Raw genomic sequence first — 18,092 nt, forward strand, 5'->3', positions numbered from 1 at the left:
TCCAAGTGTGGCCTAACCAGAGTTTTATAGAGCTGCATCATTACGTCGCGACTCTTAAACTCTATTCCTTGACTTATGAAAGCTAACACCCCATAAGCTTTCTTAACTACTCTATCCACCTGTGAGGCAACTTTCAGGGATCTGTGGACATGTACCCCGAGATCTCTCTGCTCCTCCACACTACCAAGTATCCTGCCATTTATTTTGTACTCTGCCTTGGAGTTTGTCCTTCCAAAGTGTACCACCTCACACTTCTCCAGGTTGAACTCCATCTGCCACTTCTCAGCCCACTCCTGCATCCTATTAATGTCTCTCTGCAATCTTTGACAATCCTCTACACTATCTACAACACCACCAACCTTTGTGTCGTCTGTAAACTTGCCAACCCACCCTTCTACCGCCACATCCAGGTCGTTAATAAAAATCACGAAAAGTAGAGGTCCCACAACAGATCCTTGTGGGACACCACTAGTCACAATCCTCCAATCTGAATTTATTCCCTCCGCCACCGCCCTCTGCCTTCTGCAGGCAAGCCAATTCTGAATCCACCTGGCCAAACTTCCCTGGATCCCATGCCTTCTAACTTTTTGAATAAGCTTACCGTGTGGAACCTTGTCAAATGCTTTACTAAAATCCATATAGATCACATCCACTGCACTACCCTCATCTATATGCCTGGTCACCTCCTCAAAGAACTCTATCAGGCTTGTTAGACACGAACTGCCCTTCACAAAGCCATGCTGACTGTCCCTGATCAGACCATGATTCTCTAAATGCCTATAGATCCTATCTGTAAGAATCTTTTCCAATAGCTTTCCCACCACAGACGTAAGGCTCACTGGTCTATAATTACCCGGACTATCCCTACTACCTTTTTTGAACAAGGGGACAACATTCGACTCCCTCCAATCCTCCGGTACCATTCCCGTGGACAATGAGGACATAAAGATCCTAGCCAGGGGCTCAGCAATCTCTTCCCTCGCCTCGTGGAGCAGCCTGGGGAATATTCCGTCAGGCTCCGGGGACTTATTTGTCCTAATGTTTTAACAACTCCAACACCTCCTCTCCCTTAATATCAACATGCTCCAGAACATCAACCTCACTCATATTGTCTTCACCATCATCACATTCATCCATCTGTGAACTTTGGTTCAATATTTATTTTTCCACGGTACAGCTTTATCTGCTGTGTATGATCCATAGCCCTGTTATTAGTAACATACAACACAGGCAAAGGATAATCTGTCTCTAACTGCCATATAAAACCATTTGGTCTCACTCTACCAGAGATATACCTTTTGTCTTTTCTATCCCTTGACACTTATTTGTATCTCTAAACTAACTATTTTTCTTCTTTCCTGGCTCTGACAAAGTGGTTTGGACTTGAAGTTTTAACTCTCTTTCAACAGATATGGCCTGCCCTTCTGATCTGATAATTTTAAAATTTCAGGTTACCTAATTATCAGTTCCTTGCTCTTTGTGGACCTCCGATCTAAATTTGCTGCGAAGTTTCCTGACATTGCAGTTAGTTTTATACTTCAATTCTTATTTAGCTATCTTGAAAATTAGGTATTGGACTGTCCAACAGCACATCCACTCACTTTTTGAAATCATCTTTGCGGTGCTTGTGTTTTGCTCCTTTGTAATGTAATGACATGAACCTGCCAGCTGAAATTGTTCTCACATGTCAGGCATATAAGTGCTGAGGAATCAATCTGTTAATCAGTTACTTGAGTTATACTTCTGATAATCTCAAAATAATTATGTGGCATAACTTTGAACAAAAGAACTAATTTGACAACAGCAGAATCACTTTTGTCATTTAATCACTCGTGGCCTCCTTTCTATCACCTATTGTTCTTTCATGTTCTCAGCTCTTTCACTTGCTAAATTTTGTTAAAAACAGTGTTCTTTTGTGTTTCCATTTAGTGGATGGTAGAGCTTGAAAAATTAACTGTTTCTGAATCCTGATTTTCCTTGTGTTTTAATTCAGATTTTCAGAATTCAGCAACACAAGAGATACTGCAGATGCTGGAAATATTGTGTGTATTGTTTCAGAATTTGGTGTTTTATTTCTGCTTTACTTTGTGACTGAATATAATGGTGTTCAGTAATTAATTATGAGTGCAAAATGTCGTTAGTAATCTGGAGCAAAAACTTTGCAATATTGGGCCAGAGGAAGAAGAATTGTTCCCTAATTAGCTAATGTGAGCAAATTTGATTCTACCATTCAGTGCCTTATCGATGAAGATAACATTTTTTCAGGTTTTGTTTTAGTTGTTCTTCTTGACAGCAAGTATGTTAGTTCTGATGACATGTTGCTGATGCAGAACATTGACCGATTCTCTTTCCACGCATGCTTCTTGGCTTGCTGAGCTTTTCCAACATTTTCTTTTATATTGGAGTAAATTTGATAGTTGAGTGTAAAGTCATGTTTTAGATTTTAATGCAAAATCTGTTCTGTTTTTAAATGCAGGCCGATCAACTGATGTTTGCTTTGCATTTTGTCCGTGGAATGCATCCAGATCTTTTCCAAGAAAATGTAAGAAACTAATCTTCTTTATTGTAAGAAGCAATTTAGATGTGATTTGTAATCATCACTTTTAGTGGTGGCATTCCCATTACTTGGTAAAAGTCAGAAAATCCTGATGTAGAAAGTTGACATTTGGCCCATTATGCCTTTATACAATCTTTTAAGTAGTGTTCCACCAAGTTCTGTATACATTTTCTTAATATTCCTCTGATTTCTTTCTATTGGGTGATAAAGCTCAGTCTCAGTCATGTCAGCACATTTCATTTTGGACTTTGAACTTCTTCTGAACTCTTCTCCTAATGCATCATTTGTGAAAAGATCTTTTTATATTCTGACCCTCTATATTTCTTCTAATTTGTATGGATCTACACGATCCCTTCATAATCTCTCCTGTAATGTTGAAAGTTTTCGTTTTCATCATATCTATTACTCTTGCATGTAAATGAGTATATAATGAATAATTAATAGATTGGCCAAAATATATTTCAGTGATCTCTCAGTTGCAGATAACATTGGCAGCCCTACACAACATTGCTCTACTGCAAAATTCTCCTTAAGCATGAAAGAAGCACAGTCACTTCTAATACATTTATTATACTTATGCTAAAATGCTGTTACCTCAAAACTTACTTTAATGGGACACTTCACCACACCTTTTTGATTTCTATTTTTATTTTGCTTTTTGCTTCCAACTATTTTGTTTATAGTTTATCTTTAACACAAATGTCATATGGAATTAATGCTGAGCAAACAGAATATTTACTCTAACAATTTGTAGCCGACCTTGCTGCTGTTTATGCACTCCAGAATTACTTTTAGTATTTCAGAATGGTGTTTGCGTCCCTGTATTTGCTTCAGAAATTTGTGTTCCCTATTACTTAGTTTTTCTAGAAATCATAGTTAATATATGGAGAAAGACCTGGGAAAATCTATTGCAATATGAGGTAGTCGACCAAATATTTAACCTTGTTTCTCTCGCTGCAGATGCTACTCATATCCTGAAGATTTCAAACATTCTCTGTTTATATGAGTTTGATTTTCAACATTTCTGGTTTTTGTTGCTGTTTGAGTAATATTGACAAAGTAAGCTGAAAACAAAGATAGAAAATGCTAGAAATATTCAGCAGGCCAGATAGCATTTATAGAGATAGTACTGAAAGTTAATGTTACATCATTTCTTCTAAAAGTCCCTAATCTAACTCTGTCTTTCTTTTTATATTGATGTTACCTGACATACAGAGCATAAATAACGTTTTATTTTTTTATTCAGATTTCTAGCAACTGCAGTATATTATTTTTGTGTTCCCAACTACAGATAAATATGTATAATACTGCAGAGCTTTGCAAAAAAAGGCAGAAAAAATTTCTAGTTCACCTTGTTTTGTTTTATAAGGGAAATCCAATTATACATTCTGTGCTTTAACACCTTCTTTAGGAATGGGATGCATTTACTGGTTTGATTGTTGGAGACATGCTTCGGAAAACGGTAAGTCTTTATTAAATAGAGGATCCTATTTTAGATTTTATAATCATGTTTATATAATACTTTTTTTGTTTTTGCTGAGGATTGCAGGAGGTGCATCAACTGAGCATTTCATCCAGCCATGTGATAGCACAATTTGGGAAAGAATTTTAGGCTTTCTATCCAGTGCAAATGAGCATTAAGGGTTTGGCTTGATTATATACAATATACTCAGCTTGAGAAGTTAAAAGCTACTAATTTCCAACGTATTTCCTGAACTTGACAGCCTCAGACCCAAGTGCACCAACTGATGTGAAGGGGAAGAACTTGATTCATTTACTGTAATCTTCCAAACTGCCTTTTGGACTATCCCAGAGAATTAAAAGGTGGCAAGTGTAGAAAGTAAAGCGAAGGAAAATAGGAAGATAGTTATCTCGAGATTAATTAACAGCAAAATGCTGGAAGCCATTATTAAATATAAATAACATGTAGTACCAGAAGTCCCAACACACTAGACCACTGTAATACTAAGATTAGAAAAGCCTACCTTTCCATGCCCAGACCGCATTTCAGTAAGTCGGATCACTTGGCTGTCCTCCTGCCTGCCTACAGGCAGAGGCTAAAGAGCAAAGCTGTAGAGATTAGGGCAACAAGGTCATGGGAGGCAGAGGAGCGGTTATGGGATTGCTTTGAGTCGGTGGGCTGGGCTGTGTTCAAGGACTCGTCTATGGATCTGAGTGAATACCCATGGTTGTAATGGACCTTATTAAAACAACTACAGGTGTCCCCTGCTTTTCAAATGTTCGCTTTACGAAACCTCACTGTTACGAAAGACCTACATTAGTACCCAGTTTTCACTTTCAGAAGGTGTTTTCACTGTTATAGAGGAAAGGCAGCGCACGATAAAAAATCAGCGCGTGATAAAAGGCAGCGCGCACCCTGAATAGCCACTCTCCCCCAGATTCGGAACGGCATTGCTTAAACATGTTGCATTGAGCAGTCGTTAGCAAGATGAGTCCTAAGGTGTCGGAAAAGCCTGAAAGAGCTCGTAAGGGTGTTACACTTAGCGTAAAACTAGACATAATTAAGCGTTTCGATCGTGGTGAACGAAGCAAGGACAAAGTGAGTTTGGCTTGTGGAAGCTGACGAAGATGATGTTGAAGAGGTTTTGGCATCCCGTGACCAAGAACTGATAGATGAAGAGCTGATGCAATTGGAAGAGGAAAGGACAACAATCGAAACCGAATGCAGTAGCGAAAGTGAAGTTGTCCAGGAACTGAACGTGAAGCAGCTGCGTGAGATTTTCGCTGCAATGATAAAGTACAACTTTAATTTTGAAAGGGTATGTAGGTTTAGGGGATATTTGCAGGATGGTTTGAGTCCTTACAAAGAACTGTGTGATATAAAAATGCTTTTGGCTCAGCAGTCAAGCAAGCCTTCCACATCAGCCACAGCAGACGACGAACCTCGACCTTTGACATCGAGGCAGGCAGTCATAGGAGAAGATGAGCTGCCTGCCCTGATCGATGATGAGATGACACCTCGTGTCCCACCACCCGAAACCCCGGGCCCCGGTCAGATATTGTACCGATTCGCGGAGAATGCAGCGGTAGCCGGGAGGCACACAGCACGTCTTTAAGAAAAAAGCTGAAATAAACATGCTAATTAATTAGGTGCCGCCTAGCACGTAATTGTCGACCCAGATCAGTGCTGATGCAATTGTCAATCGCCTCTGATCTGCGCCGACATTTACGTGCTGGGCAGCACCTAATTAATTAGCATGTTTATTTCAGCTTTTTTCTTAAAGATGTGCTGTGTGCCTGCTGGCTACCCCTGCGTGCTTTGTGGCAATGTATCAGTCGGCGGCCTGGAGGGTGGGGGCCACTGCACCACCCCAACCTGTGACGGCTCAGTCTAACACACCATCATCAGTGTGCTCGATGTCTTCTCAATTCCCGTAAGTGATACTACACTGTACATACATTATTTCTACTTTATAAAGGCTGTGTATTTTTATGTGTTATTTGGTATGATTTGGCAGCTTCATAGTTTAAAGGTTACTGGAGAGCGCGTTTATGCCAACAGTGCTTGCGTGAGATTTTCTGCCAAGAGCGCTTGCATGAGATTTTCGCTACAGAGATCTGTGTAGGCAATCATTGTAGAGAAGTATTTCTACTTTATATAGGCTGTGTATTTATCATACCATTCCTGCTTTTACTATGTGTTACTGTTATTTTAGGTTTTATGTGTTATTTGGCATGATTTGGTAGGTTATTTTTGGGTCTGCGAACACTCACAAAATTTTCCCGTATAAATAAATGGTAATTGCTTTTTCGCTTTACGACATTTCGGCTTACGAACCGTTTCAAAGGAACGCTGTACCTTCGGATGGCAGGGGAAACCTGTACATGACTGTGTCCCCACAAAATTTTTCAGAGTCTTCCCCAATCAGAAGTGTTGGATGAACCATAATATCTGCAATCTGCTGAGAGCCAGAGCAGAGGCATTCAAGTCTGGGGACCAAGAAAATTTCAAGGGACCCAGGTTCAAAGTTCAAAGTAAAATTTATTATCAGAGTACATGCATGTCACTACATACAACCCTGAGATTCTTCTTTTTTTGGGTACAATTTCCAGAAAGCCACCTCACGGGTGAGGGTGGCAATTCTGGACTAAACTTGAATCAATGAAGGTTGTGGCAGAGCTTGAATACAATCACCTCTTATAACTTAAATCAAGCAAAAGGTGACAGTGGCACTTTGCTTCCAGATAAGCTCAATACCTTCTATGCTTGCTTTGACCATCAAAACTTAGAGGAACCATCTCAAGCTCCCACATCCCCCCCATGATTCTATGATTTCAGTCTCTGAGGCAGACGAGCAAGCAACCTTCAGGAGGGTGAACCTACGAAAAGCATCAGGCCCAGATGGCATACCTGGCCAAGTACTAAAGACATGTGCTGATCAACTGGCTGGTGTGTTCCCTGAGATCTTTAACCTCTTGCTTCAGTCGTGTGTGGTACCCACTTGTTTCAAACTGGTTTCAATTATACTGGTACCCAAGAAGAGTGTAATGACTTGCCTCAATGACTATCGCCCAGTTGCACTTACATCCACAGTGATGAAGTGTTTTGAGAGGCTGGTGGTGAAACATATCAACTCCTGCCTGAGAAGCGACTTAGATCCACTCCGATTTGCTACCAGAGCAACAGGTCCACAGCAGATGCCATCTCATTGGCTATTCAGTCAATCGTGGAACATCTGAACAGCAAAGATACATACATCAGGATGCTTATAAATGGCTACAGCTCGGTATTTTGTACATCATCCCCTCAAAGCTAATCAATAAGCTCCAAGACCTTGGCATCAATACCTCCTTGTGCAATTGGATCCTTGATTTCCTCACTTGCAGACCCCTGACAGTTCAAATTGACGACAACATCTCTTTCTCGATCTCCATCAGCGCAAGTATGCTTAGTCCCCTGCTCTACTTACTTTGCACTTACGGTGGTGTGACTAAGCATAGCTCCAATGCTATATTCAAATTTGTTGACAATAACTCTGTTGTAGACCGAACCAAAGGTGGTGACGAATCAGCATATAGGAGGGAGATTGAAAACCTGGCTGAGTGGTGCCACAACAACGACCTCTTACTCAATACCACCAAGAACAAGGATTTGATTATTGACTTCAGGCGAAGGAAAGCAGAGATCCATGTGCTGGTCCTTATTGGAGGATCAGAGTTGAAGAGGGTTAGCAACTTTAAATTGCTTGGTGTTACGATTTCAGAGGACCTGTCCTGGGCCCAGCACATAAATGGAATTACAAGGAAAGCACGGCAGCGCGTCTGCTTCCTTAGGAGTTTGCAGAGATTCGGCATGACATCTCAAACTTTGATAACCTTCTATATATGCGTAGTGGAGGGTTAATTGGGTTGATTCACAGCCTGGTATGGAAACACCCATGCCCCTGAATGGAAAATCCTAAAAAAGTAGTAGATATGGCCCAGGCCATCATGGGTAAAGCCGTCCCCACCATTAAATACATCTGCAGGAAATGCTGTCACACGAAAGCAGCTGGATCATCAGGGTTCAGGAACAGGTTCAGGAACAGTTATTACTGCTCAACCATCAGGCTCTTGAACCAAAGGAGTCAACTTCACTTAACTTCTCTTGCCCCATCATTGAAGTGTTCCTAAAGCCATTATTTATTGGATATTTATTGCAAACTTATTTATTTATGTTTTTTCTTTTTGTACTTGTACAGTTTGTTGTCTTTTGCACACTGTGTGAACGCCCAAGTTGGCGTGGTCTTCCATTGATTCTATTTTGGTTATTATTCCATTATGGAGTTTTTGATTATGCCCAGAAAGGAAATGAATCTCAGGGTTGTACATATATGTACTTTAACAATAAATTTACTTTGAACTCCAAACTTTAAAGGAATAATAATAGGGTAGTGAGATGGTCATAATGTGGTAGGCTAAGTGAATGTAGTTTTTAAAACATAGAAAACCTACAGCACAATACAGGCCCTGTGGCCCACAAAGCTGTGCCGAACATATCCTTACCTTAGAACTACCGAGGCTTACCTATAGCCCTCTATTTTTCTAAGCTCCAGGGAGCATTCAGGAGTCTCTTAAAAGACCCTATTGTTTCCGCCTCCACTGCCACTGGCAGCCTATTCTACGCACTCACCACTCTGCGTAAAAACACAGAAGTAGGCCTTTTGGCTCCTTAAATCACCTTTGCCATTCTATAAGATCATAGTTGAACCATTGTTTCAAGTTTACTTTCTTAACTGATCCCCATACTCTCCAAATCCCTTAGTGTCCAAAAATCTTAGATCTAAATGTGGAATTATTAGCCTAAGACTTTGTCATCTAGTTTTAGCCTCTCTAGCTAGAGGACACAACCTCTTGGATCTACCTGGTACATGGGAGGAAAGTAACTGATGGCATGGTTACATAATTTTTCTATTGGTATGATTGTACCACTTACATAACATCGACCACCTGCTTACTAATATGGTGCGACTGGCCCATACTGACTTGTTTTCACTTCTGCCTGTCAATCACTCACAGAACCTCTTGTGTGTTAATGAGATTGTATTCCTCTAAACTCTGCTGAATGCAGCAAAGTTTTTACATGATTTCTTCTTATCCCAAGAGTAATTGGTAAGTCCATGTTGCACCGACTTGGCTGCCAATCTACTTCAACAATGAATGCTAAAACGGCACACATCACTCCAGTTGAGGTTTCACCAGAGACTTGTGGAGTCTCATCAATGACTTGTTTACTTTTTGCACTCCAGCTCCCTTACACATAAGACCAGTATGTCATTTGCCTTCCAAACTGTTCAAGAGAACTCTGTATACTATATTTTCTTATTGAAAAATATACTGATTTTTCACATTTACTATATCCTATTTTATATTAATTCTGTCATCTTCAAGCCTAAACACTTCACCAATCCACCTCATGGCTTCCTTCTGACCTCACAGTTCATGTCTTAAACAAGCCTTCAAATCTGGATATATTACACTGAGCATTTTCCCTATGCAAAAGTATAAATTATGAAGAGCTGAGAGAACTAGGCTGATCTCTGTTTGTAACACGCTGACAAATTGTAATAACAATATGTCAAAAAGAAATTCTGTTTCACTAACCAAGTAGCTTTACTTGCCAAAATAACTAGTATAGTGTCATGGTCCGGATTGGGGTCCCTTTAAATTTAGCTTGTTTATGTTACGATCTGGACCGTTGATTCCCTGTTTTCCCGTGTCCCTTGACTTTGGTGATTAGAGGCAATTAACACTCGGCTGAACCGGTAGTTTATAGTCTCTGGCTTTCAGCCGTTCGGCGCGGGAGTGTCTGCAAAATCTTCCAAGGTACGGTGTGCCGATGTCACCTGGCCGGAGCAAGCCTAGTCTCTGCCGAAGCGAGTGCCGGTAATTCGCCCTTCCTCACCGGAGCAACCCTGTCCAGTTACCTAGCCAAACCGAGCCTGCAAAGTTTCCTCACCAAGGTGGGTCCGTCAGTTAACCCACTGGAGGGAATCAAGAACCGCTGTCTACTGTTCCTGGGCCGAGTCGAGCGCTCGCCACTACCTGGAGGCTCCAAGTCAAGTCCTGGCTCCGGTGGCATTCAAGTTCCAAGTCAAGTTCCGGCTCCGGCAGCATTCTAGCACCAAGTCAAGTCCTGGCCCTGGCGGCATTCAAGCACTAAGTCAAGTCCTGGCCCTGGCGGCTTCCCAGTTCTGAGTCAAGTCCTGGCCCTGGCGGTCTGTGATTCCTGTCCTACCCCCTTGTCTGAATCCCTTCTCTGCTCCTCTCGCCTCTAGCCCTCGTCTGCAGCCCCCGCCTGCACTTCGGTCTAGTTCCATCGCTGGAGCTAGATAGGTACTGTCTGGTGTTCATTCGTGTTGGTCTTGTCTTGTCTTGTCCTCACCTCCGTGGGGTAAGTCAGGCCGTCTTGTTGTTGCCCCTCGGAGGGTCATGAGTCCTGGCCCTATGTCCTGTACCCAAGGAGGGGTCCCGACTCTGTGTTCTGTGTATGTGTCCATGGTTCCGTGTACCTGCTCTCCCGAGACTGAGGCTCTGTTTTCCATGTTCCTCCTCTCCCTAGCCCATGTCATGTCCATGCCTGGCTCTGGGGTCCGAGCCCGAGGCAAGACCCAGGTACTGGGTCCTTGCCCAGTCTCGGGCTCGGAGTCCATACCCTAGCCTCTTCATTTCTTCTCTAGTTCTGGGAGCCGATTCCGAGTCCAAGCCCAGACCCTTGGTCCCAGCCTAGTCGTAGTCCTGAGTCCTTGTCCAGTTCACTACTCCTGCTCCTGCCTTGCTCTCCTGGTATCGAACAATAAACTAAATCTAAGTAACCTCACAAGATGTGCCTTGCATTTGGGTCCACCCTTGCTCCCAATGCCCCCACCAGTGTGACATATAAATAGGGCGGATAGTGTAGATAGTAGCCAGAGGCTATATTATACGATATATAGAATTTCAAAAGGCACATGGTAAGTGAAGGAAAAATGGAGTAAAGGTATTAGCAAGGAGTCAATTTTTTCATGTGTGAGACACCAATGTTCAAAGTCTAAAATAAATTTATTATCGAAGTACATGTATGTCACCATATACTGTCCATTTTTCCAGCTGATCCAGATCCCACTGCAAGCTTTGATACTCTTCCTTGCTGTCCACTACACCCCAATCTTGGTGTCATCTGATAGTATGCTGACTCAGTTTATCACATTATCTATTGTCCAGATTGTTGATATAGATCAGAAACAATAGTGGACCCAGCATGGATCCCTGCGGCACACCACTAATCACAGGCCTCCAGTCAGAGAGGCAACCATCTACTACCACTCTCTGATTTCTCTCATGAAGCCAATGTCTAATCCAATTTACTACCTTATCTTGAATGTTCAAGTGATTGAACCTTCTTGATTAACCTCCCATGCACTACCTTGCCAAAAGATCTTGCTGAAGTCCATGTAGACTACATCATTGCCTTGCCTTTATCAACTTTCCTGGTAACTTCCTTGAAAATCTCTATAAGATTGGTTAGATTTGAGCTACCAGGCACAATGTTATGTTGACTATCAATAATCAGTCTCTGTTTATCCAAATACTTATGTATCTGGTCCCTTAGAATACCTTCAAATAATTTACCCACTACTGATATCAGGCTCACCTGTAATTTCCTGGCTTATACTTAGAGCCTTTCTTAAACATTGGAACTACATTAGCTGTCCTTGAATCTTCTGGTACCCCACCTGTGGCTAAGGATCCTTTAAATATCTTTTCTAGGGCCCCTGCACTCTCTGCACTAGCCTCCCACAGAGTCTGAGGGAACACATTGTCAGACACTGGGGATTTATCCATCCTAATGTGCCTCAAGACAGCAAACACCTCCTCCTCTCTAATCAGTATATGGTGCATGACCTAATTACTGCTTTGGCTCACTTCTATAGACTCTGTGTCCATCTTTCGAATAAATACAGATGCAAACAGTTAGTTTAATATCTCCCCCATTTCTTTCAGCCTCATGCATAGATTACCATTTATATCTTCTACAGGACCAATTTTGTCCCTTGCTATCCTTTTGCTTGTAATATGTCTGTAGAAGCCCTTCTCCTTTACCTTGTCTGCTAGAGCAATTTCATGTTGTCTTTTAGCCCTCCTAATTTCCTTCTTAAGTGTTCTTTTGCATTTCGTATACTCCTCAAGTTCCTCATTTGCTTCAATCTACCTATACTTGCTATGCATCTTCTTTCTTTTTCTTAACCAAGCATTCAATATATCTTAAACCTGCAATTCTTGCCTTTTATTCTGACAGGAACATACAAACTGTATACTCTCAAAATCTCACTTTTGAAGACCTACCACTTACCAACTACATCTTTGGCAGAAGACAACTTGTCCCAATCTACGCTTGTCAGATCATTTCTGATGCCATCGAAATTTGCCTTCATCCTATTTAGAATCTCAACCCGAGGACCAGACATATCCTTCTCCATAATTATCTTGAAACTTATGGCATTATGATCACTATGTGCAAAGTGTTACCCCACACAAATTTCTGTCGCCTAGCCCGTCTCATTCTCTAATGGGTGATCTAATATCGAAATCTCTCCAGTTGGGACCTCTGTATACTGATTAAGGAAACTTTCCTGAACACATTTGACAAACTCCATCCCATCCATCCCTCTTACAGTATGGAATTCCCAGGTTAATATGTAGAAAGTTAAATTTATTTATTATCACAATCTTATGTTTCTTGCAACAGTCTGCACTCTCTGTACAAATTTGCCATTCTAAATCCCATGGAGAGTTGGGTGTTGCATAATATAATCTCATTAACACAGTTATCTCTTTCTTATTTCTCAGTTCCACCTTTGTAACTTCTGTTGGCAAACTCTCCAGTCTGTCCTGTTTGAGCACTGCTGTGACATTATCCTTTCCTAGTAATGCCACTCCTGCCCCTTTAATCCCTCCTACACTATCACGTCTAAAAACAACGGAGCCTTGGAACATTGAGCTGCCAGTCCTGCCCCTCCTGCAAGTCCCTTTAATGGCTATAATGACATTATTCCACATGCTGATCCATACCCTAAACTCATCCACCATTCCGACAATACATCTTGCATTGAAATATCCACAACTTATTACATTAGTCTCACCATGCTCAACCTTTCAATTCCTGACTTTGTATTTAGACTTAACAACATCTGTCGCCAGAACCACCTTACTGTGCTCCGGTGTTCTCTTTTCCGATCCCCCTGTAACTCTAACTTAAATACCCTTGGTTAAGTGAAGAGCCAATGAAATGGCATCTGTTGTTGACCTGTTGTGACAGTAGGCAAATTGGAAGGTGTCCAAATTGGTCCTCATGCAGCATCATCACCAAGCTTTCAGAGCACTTTATCACAATGGATGTAAGTGCTACTGGACAATAGCCGTTGAGGCAAATTCCTGTGTGTTCTAATTGAAGCCTGCTTGAAGCAGATGAGTACCTCAGTCTGCGTGCAGGTAGGAGGAGGACTGCCAGATGATCAGGTTTTCCAAAATGTGGTTTAGTGCTGGAGTAGGCAGTAGGCATTCCTTGGAAGAGTAGTGGTGGTAGTAGCATAGTAGTGTAGCAAGTAACATGCTTGCTAGTTGTTGCTAATGAAGTTAATCCTTGAGGTTGTGAAGTAAAAGGAAACAGGATGCTGGAATAGAGGTAGAAAGGACATTTAAATCATCTGCTAAAAAATGGAGGGATGCACAGCCTGGCTCCCACTGGACTACATTAGAAAAAAAAGGTATGGTCAGGATTAACCTCTTGATATTGACTAATGAAGGGCTGTATGTAACTGAGATCACAAGGGTCCCTAGAATGAATGTGAGAGCAGAAATAGCCAGCTTTTGGTATGTGGCTTTGATTTGGCTGTACATTGCATGCCTTCCCCCCAATTCAGGACCCTCCAGACCTGGAGGGGGTTGGGGTTGCAGGCACAGGGTGATCACACATAGGGCTCATGGTGGCAGAGGCTCACCTTGATTGGCTCTGTGTCAATAAGAGAATGTTTGTACACTGCATGAAATGGCTCTGCTCACGTATAAATATGCCTTGCTTTGCACTCACCTCAAGATAACACTAACTGAACTAAATGCATTTCTGCCTGACCTGAGAGCAGATGATATGAGTAATTCTTTGTTCCACAAAAGTAGGACAATAAAATATAGACTTGAGATTGGGGGTAACATTTTAGCATGTATAGGAAATTGCTGAAAAGTTAGAAAAGGTCAAACAGGTTGCTTGGCAAGCTGTAATTTGCAGAGAACTTTGAAATGTTAGAATGTTCAGAAAGTGGTAGAAGATAGAAAATGTAAACCAAACAGAACAAAACTACCACTGGAAAGAGAGTTTAATGACAGTGCAGAAAATTTAGAAATGTATAAATACAGATATTGAAGCTTATATAAACAAGGTACTAATGATAAATTGCATTCACAGGAGGCCATGTTTTAAGATTAGAGTCCATGTAAGTAAGGTTACAAAATATTTTTGGAATAATTAACAATTTTTATACAAAATAAAATTGCCCAGAAAATATGTGGTAGTTGTAATTTTTGCATTTATGGCATTATATACATGGTGCTCAGAAATATTCATTACTGTTCTGAAGTTCATTTACAAGGTTTGCGGGAGGGACATTAGCATTTAGGCCCCTAGCGATGTAGGGACATAATTGCAATCTGACCTGATGCAGGACTGGGAAGTTCATTCATTTCACTAGGGACTCTCAGCCTCAAGACTGAGGAAGGCAAATTATTATCACACTTTAATTTAGTGTTTTTAGCATTTTAAATGTTTTAATAGACTATATTCATATTGGGTTGTTAATTTTTAGAGTTCATTATATCACTTGTAATAATTTATATATGTCTTTGAAAGACATTTATAAACTACAACTTATGTCACACTGCCTTTGACAGGAAATAAAGCTCTACCCTAACTTTGGCTCTCAATAAAGGCTGTCATGCAATCCAGAGACCTCATCACCGGATTCCTGGGCAAGCAGGGTCAGTGATATCAGTCTTCAACAACCACCCAAGTATGAGGTGGCAGGCAGGAACTGAGACCAACTGATTGGTTTCCATATGATCCTGCCCAATCAAAAGAAAAAGGCTAAGATCTGACATTTTAGTGATTCTTAAGAAAGGAGATTTTGATAGAGTAAGTAAAAAAAAAAATTGCTATGGGTGGAGTTGTTCATTAGCTAGAGATCACAGCTTTAAGCTCCAAAGGGACAATGGGGTTATTGATTTTAGTGCTCAAAGAAGTTCACATGTAGATTGGCCAGGTGTTTGACGGTGAAATAATTGCAGAGTAGCAGATTAAAAGCAGTGAGACATATACCTGATTTTTGTGTTTTAAAATCTAACAGAAGTGTAATGGGCTGAATGGCCTCCATCAATGCTCTAGGTGCCTGTGATTATTCACTGATTTTAATTTTATTGTATGACTGTGACACTTGATTGTTCCTTATTTTAGGATAGTCAAAAGTCTAAGCATGAATCAATTCCATCTTGGATTGATCAAGAGAGGGCTGCAGCAATCACACTATTAAAGGTACATTTTAAAATTAAATTTTGGAAAATTCAATTACATGTATGTACTTTTATGCAAGGTTGTAATTCTGAACCTAGCTAGATTGATGACTCCACAACAGCTGGGCCTGAGAACATCCTGTTGATCTGATGCTTGAAAGTCAGAGACTTCATAAAATGGGAATTTGCAACCAAGGGGATTGTTGCAATTTTGTATTGTCATTTTCAAGGTCAGCAGGAAGTGCTGACATTTTCTGAAAATACTGGGTTATCTTATATATTATCATGGTATCACATCCATATTAATTACATTGAAACATCTAATTTTCACTTGAGAAACTGCACATTATGAAGTGAACAACAGGAATTCTGCAGATGCTGGAAATTCAAGCAACATACATCAAAGTTGCTGGTGAACGCAGCAGGCCAAGCAGCATCTATAGGAAGAGGCGCAGTCGACGTTTCGACTGCGCCTCTTCCTATAGATGCTGCTTGGCCTGCTGCGTTCACCAGCAACTTTGACATTATGAAGTGATTTGGATATGGTAAATATAAAAATATTAACATAAGCATCTCTCACTGCTCCCCATCTGTAACTCCTTCGACCCTTCAACTTTGTGAAAACATAAGCATACCTTCCTGTTGAAGCATCCAAATGTTGGAAATCAACTTGCTAAAAAGCAATTTTTGAAAAAGAAACCACGTTAATTTTTCAGGTTGGGGGCCTGTCAGTAGATCCTCCTTTTTGATATTTCTGTCAGTAACTGCTAACTAAAGTCAACATCATTTAAAACTGCACATGATCCTTAGAGGTAGGAATGTTGGACATTAGAACATAGCAAATTGTTAGCTTAAGTAAACAATATTTTACATCACCTAGGATTGACTCAGTGAAAATTTTTAAATGTATAGAATAGAAAATGTAAGAAACACACACAAGGTGCTGGAGGAACTCAGCAGGCCGGGCAGCATCTATGGAAAAGAGTACAGTTGGCGTTTTGGGCTAAGACCCTTCAGCAGGCCCTACTGAAGGATCTTGGCCCGAAACGCCAACTGTACTCTTTTCCATAGATGCTGCCTGGCCTGCTGAGTTCCTCCAGCATCTTGTGTGTGTTGCTTGGATTTCCAGCATTTGCAGATTCTCTCTTATTGTGATTAGAATAGAATTACCATTTTTCTTAACAACTAATTTCATTACTTAGCCTAATAGGTTAGATTTACCACAGTACATAATTATCTATTTAAATGTTTATTTTGCTTTTATATCATCTCAATGTGTACTTAAGAATGTATAAATAATTGTAGTTTTATACATATAAAAAAAATGGAAAAGGTTATATGTGTGAAAAAAGTACATGATAATTGTGAACTCCTTATCCAAATAAAAATAAAATTAAAAAAAAAGAAAACAAAAAAAACCAGAAAATGTAGCTGGTTGTATTCATTCTCGTAGTATTTATTTTCCACAAGTTTCTTCATATTGCAGGAAAAGTCCAGCATGATGGAGTTATAACTTTTTTCCACTTCTGGGCAGTTAGTCATGGATTATAAGCATGTCTTTTAACATGGAGCTATTTAGTTGAAAGAATCACCTAGCAAGATTTGGGCTCAGATTGGTGCTTATAGAACTTATTTGATTTCATAAGCTGGTAATACTAGTTAGAAGACTGTCTCAAGTCATTTTATATTAACAATTGTTTGCCACGCTTGGTAGGAAATGCAATTCCCTTGAAGGAATCTGATTCTGAAAGATCTGAACAGTTTGAGGGAAGGTACTTTTCTAAAGTATTTGGAAAGTATTTTTCATAAACCATCTATTTATTTTCTAGACTACCTTCCCATCTTTGTATCAGACACTCTGTTTGGAAGATATCGATCTTTGGCTCAATTTTTCTCAAAGTTCAACCTGTGAACAAGACATCCCAGCATCCATTGCTCGAAGAATCACCCTTTTTCAACAGGTATGTTGTCATATTAATTTAAGAGTAATTGCAGAATACTCTTAAAAAGGAATTGTTTAATGAATCTACAGAAAAGGATGGAAATTTTCTTATTTGGATAATGTAACGGTGAGAAAATAAAACATTTAGAGAAGATAATTTCTATTAATATTTTAGTTAATAGGTTCAAAAGTACATTTAATGTCAGAGAAATGTACACAATATACCACTTGAAATTCTTTTTCTTCGCAAACATCCGCGAAAATAGTGGGGTGCCCCAAAGGATGAGTGACAGTTAAGTAGTAGAACCCCAAAGCCCCCCCCAGCTCCCCCCTCTCATGCGCAAGCAGCAGCAAAGCAACAATCCCCCTCTCCCACCAGCAAAAAAGCATCAACGCCCCCCACTAAGCACTCAAGCATGCAGCAAAGCATCAATAAAGACACAGATTTGCAGTACCCTAAAGACTACTCATTCATCCAGTAATTCGCATACCACAGGCTCTGAGTACCAACTGTACCAAATTACATATTGAAATGAAATAGAGAACAAATTAAAA

At 40.4% G+C, this 18,092-nt stretch overlaps 1 protein-coding gene across 3 annotated transcripts in view; it reads left to right on the forward strand.

The window, feature by feature from the left end:
- dync2h1 (dynein cytoplasmic 2 heavy chain 1) overlaps positions 1–18,092 on the forward strand; it is a 493,185-nt gene that overhangs the window by 300,982 nt on the left and 174,111 nt on the right. For all 3 annotated transcript variants that reach the window (XM_063054085.1, XM_063054084.1, XM_063054086.1), the window contains 4 exons: positions 2,477–2,542; positions 3,969–4,019; positions 15,540–15,617; positions 17,425–17,556. In XM_063054085.1, coding sequence (XP_062910155.1) covers positions 2,477–2,542; positions 3,969–4,019; positions 15,540–15,617; positions 17,425–17,556 — 327 coding nt within the window. The remainder of the gene's footprint in view (positions 1–2,476; positions 2,543–3,968; positions 4,020–15,539; positions 15,618–17,424; positions 17,557–18,092) is intronic.

This window comes from Mobula hypostoma, chromosome 7, assembly GCF_963921235.1.
Source record: "Mobula hypostoma chromosome 7, sMobHyp1.1, whole genome shotgun sequence".
Taxonomy (NCBI): domain Eukaryota; kingdom Metazoa; phylum Chordata; class Chondrichthyes; order Myliobatiformes; family Myliobatidae; genus Mobula; species Mobula hypostoma.